At 38.6% G+C, this 6,944-nt stretch overlaps 1 protein-coding gene across 2 annotated transcripts in view; it reads left to right on the forward strand.

Annotated features, from left to right (window-relative positions):
* Positions 1-5,677: 5,677 nt before the first annotated feature.
* LOC140328268 (transcription cofactor HES-6-like) overlaps positions 5,678-6,944 on the forward strand; it is a 7,020-nt gene continuing 5,753 nt past the window's right edge. Inside the window, exon 1 of one of the 2 annotated variants that reach the window (XM_072407723.1) lies at positions 5,678-5,848. In XM_072407723.1, the coding sequence (XP_072263824.1) occupies positions 5,828-5,848 (21 nt within the window). In that variant the 5' untranslated portion in view covers positions 5,678-5,827. Of the gene's footprint in view, positions 5,849-5,873; positions 6,009-6,944 lie in introns of those variants that run through there. The other variant, XM_072407724.1, reaches the window with a different exon arrangement.

Consider the following 6,944-nt stretch of genomic DNA (forward strand, 5'->3'; position numbering starts at 1 on the left):
GGCTTCACGTATTACATTTTAAATGTCAAAGCCTTACAATCTGGCGATAATTCTTTTTTACCGATTTCTTTTACCTATTCTCTCTTTTTAGTTCTTGTATGTCCCCAGTGGGCTGTGTATTTGGTAGCACTGCTCCATGTTACAAGAGACTGCTAGGCCTGGACTCACGCTGGTGTTTAAATAGGGAAAAGCAAGTAAAGGCTGAGCAGAACTAACAAAACATAAAATGTGTGAATAAACCCCAAATGCCATGCCTGTATTTTATTCACAGAGCTTACTGACCCTGCCGTTTAAAAATTGGTGACCAGAATTATTTTGGCTTTTGTCCTCAAAAACAATAGGAAATTAGGTTGGCAGCCTTGATCTATAAACACCTATTATTATTCCGTGTTGTCATTTCTCTTCTTCTATAAAAACAAGCTGCCTGTTGGCTTCAATGCAAAATATTGCCCCGAAACAAAAATGAATAATAAGGAAAATTACAATAAAGTTGTATAAATCATTTATAGTATCAAAGGGAGTGTGTTGGCATGGTAACTAGGTGACTAGGTGATTTGTAGAATAGGAATTCCCTTTCCTCTTTGTTCTTTACATGATTGTAATCTGTATTTTCACACTTGCAATCCCATATCTGTCACTAGTAGGCGCTCTCACAAGGTCAAACCAATGCTTTTACTTTCCATCACTGCTATTGCTGCAGGTAACAGCACAAAGTTGTCAGTTTGCATTGATAGTATGAAAGTTTTTAGTCATAATAAATATTTTGTAAAACATTTATAAATCTATAAACTGATGCTTTATATATTTTGTAATAATTTCTGTAAAAAATCATTCAATGCACAGTGCACACATGATGTTCACTTTGCAAAGCATGAATATTTTTTGACTATTAAGTCAGAAAACCATATCATCTAACCTTTTTATTATTTTTACATCTAGTACAGCATTTTACAATAAAATAATAGAAATATAACTCACAAAATAACACAAATTCCTGGAAGTGACAGCTTGTCACACACAGGCTTGAAAATACATGAAAACATTCTTACTGGCTGTAATTACTGAATAGTTCTGTTTCTGCAAGCAGCTACTGGTTGTCTTTTATATTCATAAAGGACACATTTTCTTTTGCATTATGCAAACTAGCAACTCTCAATGAATTGCCAGAAAACTAATGTTCTCAACCCAAAGCCAGATTGAATCCTCAATTCAAATCAGCTAAATACTTTAGAGGTGCAGGACAACAAATGAACTGTCTTACAGTTCATTTTCTTTCTACAGCAGCCATAGACTGAGCAGAAGAGTGTGTCCCCTGCCAGCATCTGGAGAATGGGATATTTCCCTTGTGGGGAAGCAGTGGTCTCAATACAGAGGTCTGACACACCTTCCCCTTTTTAATTTCCCCTTTATAATGCACTAAATTCATGAACTGTACTAGAGACATAAAAACAAGGAAGGCGCACCGTGATGCCAGTGTAGTCTTATGTTGTATGAGGCAACCATTGCCAAGCCGTACACTTCAATATTGTTTCCACCATTACATTAATCACCCCGCTCCGCCAATACCGGTTCTCATCTGATTGTTTTATTTCTCAGATGCTCTTTTAGGTACGTAGGACCGTACCTGTGTATTTTCCCTAACTTATATTTATTGGCATCAAATAGTTTGACTTTGATAACGATCATTTCTTGTTTGGTATTAGATTGGAATAAAATAAACTCATAATGAGTGAGAAAAAGCAAACAAATATTTTGCATTTCTATAGTAATACCAGAGATAATACAACTAATGATAATGGTAACAATAGTAATACTTCACTTACCCGTGAGCTGATCAATGAATCAGAGACTCCACAGTCCTTGTCAGGCACCATTAGGAAGATCATTGTTTTACAAATGTATTTATCTTTTTAAAAAATTCATATTAATAGTCTGCAGGATTTAAAACTATGAATTTAGTGGTCCGTGAGGTCCGAAAGGTTGGTGACTGCTGGTTTAGTGCACTTTCTTTACAAAGGGGAAAGCTAAAACTCATAGGTGTTCCCTTATTTCCTGTCCCCAATAACATGGATCATCACCCCAACAAGAACACATACACCAATACCTGAGGTCCCTACCCTTCTCCTCTCATCTGTCTGTGCCCCTGTAACGGTACATACATATGTCATCTGAGACAAACAGTCAGTCTTGTCTGGACTGCATGTGTACAGCAATTTTAGAGGGAAGGGTTGGTTAATGTAAAACCAAGCAGGAATGACTACTGTACTTTCCTATGGAGGTCATCCTCCCCATTCACTTCTCCATAGAACAGAACAGTGCTGTGTGTACAGTGCTAATTCATTCTCTGTCACTGGAAACAATCACAAAAGTTTGTTCCCGTCAAGAGAAATGTGATGTCTGTGTAACATCTGCACAAATGAGGGTCCAACCACTGGTACTGGGGTCATAAGAACAAATTGGGGAAATTTACAACAGGTACACAAGTATAATACAAAGCTGATAAAAAGTTCAGCCCTTCACCACTTTCATGCAAAAAATCTCCCAAAAAGTTCCCATCTGACTTGTACCATGCGTGTACCACATACCAAAATACAAAATGCTGCTCATCTATGCACTAATTGTTTTGTATACAGCTTTGAAGGGGAAAGGTCAGCTATCAGCCACAATGGTATTTGGAAGGTGTTGTATAAACAAAAAGAAAGTTGACATAACATCTTTTTCTCTATTAACACATTGCTGGCTGTGTGTTTCCTAAACAGAAGAAATCACTTTATAAATGCTGCTGTCTTTAGATTCTCCATTACACTGCATTACCCTCAAATCTCTCCAATATGACATGACTATGGACTTTGTACAGCGCTGCACAATATGATGGCACTATATAAATACTGTGTAATAATAATAATATTATATATCACCTTTCTGGTTATATAAAAGGGGACACCACTGAAAACACACATTAGAGATCATTATTTCTTGCAATTCATGGACAGTACGAGTGAAGGGGTGCCAGTGATTTGTATTTCATTGGAAGCTATACTGGTGCAGCATGTTTTTTTAGAAATAATGATTACACATTTATGTTTTTACCATGAGTATCATTCACTGTGCTTTACAGAATTTCTATTACCATAAATTAATAAAAGAAAATGATTAACCCTTCCCTGTCCTGTTGCTCATTCTGCCCATCTCTGCTCCCCTGGAAGCATATAGCACCCATAGAATGGTCACCCTTCAGTCTGGTCCCCCTCTGCACTCCTCAGGTCCAGTAGGACAGAATAGTAATATAGGGACCACAGAAAGAACCACAGAGAGCAGAGATCTGATTGGAAGGGTCAGATGCTGAAGATTATAGTAGAAGATTATGATAGAAGTTATAGTACGCATTATGGAGGCAGAGGCACAATATTTTATTATAATGACATTTTCCTTTAATATCAGTTAAATTGTCTTATCTGTAAATGTTTTGTAAATATTTCAGATGAAGTGCAAAAGATCAGGTTTGTGATTGGAGCATAAAGGAAAAGCAGCTTGATGATGAAGGCATATCTGTGCTCCTTTCTCCAATCAGCAAATGTATTTTGTATTACCATTACGGCACTGTACAATGCAGTAAGGCTGCAGTAAGGAGTCCCTGCAAACTACCCCCTTTGATTATTTTTGTGGCCTCCCTTGTGGCTGCCTTGCCCACCACTGCTTGTGACAATGCGCAGCACTCCGGGGTGCGATCCTCAGGGACTAGTAGCCAATTGCTAGGCCTGAGCATTGTCACATGACCTAGGGATTGAAGTTACCAATTCTCCACTTTTCCTTATTTTGCTCTTTAAAGAACAGGAAGATTGCATGTAAAGTTATTATTATTTGTAGAAGAAAAAAAATACACATATGAGTTGCTCTAGGGCACATTCACACAATTTTGGTACATTGTGGGCTAAAAAAAGAGAACCTGTCTCACTCACTTTAAATGCACCACAAAGTTATATCTTGGTGACATGCATAGGTGGAAGGTGTGCTTGTAGGATTGTTGGAGTGCCATTGTACTGTACATACACCGCACCATTGTACCGCAGGTTCCTGCACATAATAATTCATGTTATCATTTGCACAGTAGTGTGAATGTGCTATAAAACCACTTTCCTACAAACCTCCCATTAATCCTCTTCCTGTGTTTCATGCTCGGCATCATAAAATCAGAACATGGAACTCCTAGAGGATGTTCACACTTGTCTGCTTTCCTGCAATAAAATACATTTGTGTTCCTGCATGCTGGAGGGATCCCATTTGTTCTATATGGCTGCACTAGAGCCTGAAAAGTTTTGTCTCTACAACTGGTCAGGGAGTATTTTAGGGCATTGAGGCATCATGAGCGGGAAACACTGACATTGCCCAAAAAAAGCAAGAAAAGTTCAATAGGCATAACGATAATAATGAATATGTTAATAGCCTTTATTTATATAGCTCCAACATATTGCACGGCGCTGTACAATAAAGGAAGTCTGCAGATGATAGACCCATTTAATAGAAAAATACAAAGGCTGAGGACCTGGCCAAATACAGAGAATAATCTAAGAGTTGCCCCTTTAGTAAATCAGCCCATATGGGACAATAAAGAGAGGAACTTCACTATAACTAAATCATTCTGTGTGCCACTGGAAACTAAAGTCTTAAAGTGAACCTGTCAGCACATTTTTACTATTATATAGATGGGGAGCTATCACTTTTATATGATAAAAAAATTTTTTTTACATTATTTTATATTATTTTTTACACTTTATCCTTCTTTACTGCCTAAACCTGGATATCCCAGGCGGCTGTTGGCTGCTCCTTTTGCGCATGCCTAAGACTGGGCATGTGTCATCAGGGGCTTTCCTAGAATGTAAAAATAAATGCTCAGTCTCATGCATGTGCATTTTTTTTCAACATTAATAGGAAGACATGTAACCCAATCTGATCTCGTGCCAGCGCAGCGCAAGTTTAGATGTGAGAAGAACCGAGAAGAAAGAAGATGGCCGAGCTGGACAGTATGATGAGACCTGGAAGCCGAGCCAGAAATGGACTCACTGTGTTCAGATTGTAGACCGTTCGAGGGCTCTTTATCATTAATTTTTCATAAAACTTCCACTTTAAGAAGATTTATTCTCTCTGATTGTCTAATGTCACAACTAATGAAAATAACAACAAAACATTTAGAGTTGACCCCAGAACAAGGATAGAGGAAATGTTTGAATAGGAAAATTGTCTAAGAAGAAAAACTACTTATTTTGTAAAGATATTCTTCCACTTCCTGTTGAGTCTACAAGACAGGAAGTGATGGTAAATCTCCCCAATAAAATATTTGCAATGGTTTGAACCTTCTCTTACTATTCACGATTACAAAAAATAAAGTTTTGTCTTGCATTATTCTTTAAGAACAATCTTTAGGGACAAAACTCTTTAGAAATGAGAAAATAACACAAAAATCAGGCAATAGTGTATAACATGTTGTATCTATATTACACCGCCTCTTTTCCAAACCAAGAGCGGGCGGCGTCTCCAACCAAAGAATCTCCGTCCCATCCCTGCCACCTTCTCCTGCTCTACACAGCAGCTGCCGCTTGGGACAATGGAGAAGGCTGCCATTGGGCCGCATGTCACGTGACGTCAGTCGCAGCCTCTCATTCACATGCAAATAAGGCAGCGTATATGGAAGCTCGCGAGCAGCCGCATTGTGACGTCACAAAGGGACCCGGGGAACGTTGTCTGGTCACATGGATCGGGGGGAGAGGCAGGTGTGAGAGCTCGGCGTATAAACACACAGGAGAAGCCACATTCTGCCCATACACACACCATGGATCGGGGGGACAGGCAGGTGAGAGCTGTGCACAATGTCCTGCTAATGGATGGCCCGCCCTGGCTGGGCTCCAGCAGCAGCAGCAGCTGATGGTGGAGACATGATCGCAGCTTTGTACGGTGTGTGCAGAGCGAGGGGATCGGCCTGGCCCCATGTGCTGTGCAGGGCAAGCATGCAGGTGACCTCCGGCTAAATATGAGAACTGGATATTCCTGTAATGTGATCACATCTGGAGTGCCTGATACCAGCAGGGACTAGATTAACATCTACACGCACTACGCTACTGTATACGTGCCTGCCATACCAGTATTATTACATTGCTTCGTGTATTGCAACATTGTATTTTATGAAATTCCACCGATCTGTAGGACAAGCTGGCTGCCTGGACATTGATGAGCAGTGGGGCTTCTTTGTATGGTGCAGGGCTGTATAAGTAGAAATACACTGGGCTCTATAAAACAGGGAATCTGGCATTCCCTCAAATATTCACTTGTGGGAAAATTGCAAGTCCATGGGTGTCAATGACTGTAATTGATTCCCACCAGGAATGTCAGATTCCTTGGTTTTATAAATAGAGCCTAATATGTTATGTAATATATATATATCTACTGCATGCATTGTTATATATTTATGTTGTGTGTGTGTGTATATATATATATATATATATATATATGTATATATATTATTTGTATTTCTGGAAGCCCATAGATTTTTAGCCTTTATGATAAGGAATTGTTGTGTTTAAAGAAAACTATGCAAACATCATATAAAATATGCAAAACAAAAACTTCCTGCAGAACGATGTTAGTAAATAGATTGCATTGTTTATATTTTTGGTTTATTGGTTTTGTTTTGTGGATTCCATTCCCAGTTAAGAGATTTTTGAGACTTTGTAACGCTTTAGCTTTTCTTATTATAGACCTGGAAGGGGACTGTTGTATTCTTAGAAAGGACAATAAAATTATTATTATTACTAAACAGGATTTATATAGTGGCAACATAATACGCAGCGCTGTACATTAAATAGGGATGTATTTGAAGTATACAATGAATCTGTTAAATTTACTTCACTTTTATGCATAGAAACCTAGACGGATAGGAGATACAATTTGTA

The sequence above is a fragment of the Pyxicephalus adspersus genome, chromosome 4 (genome assembly GCF_032062135.1).
Source record: "Pyxicephalus adspersus chromosome 4, UCB_Pads_2.0, whole genome shotgun sequence".
In the NCBI taxonomy this organism is placed as follows: Eukaryota; Metazoa; Chordata; class Amphibia; order Anura; family Pyxicephalidae; genus Pyxicephalus; species Pyxicephalus adspersus.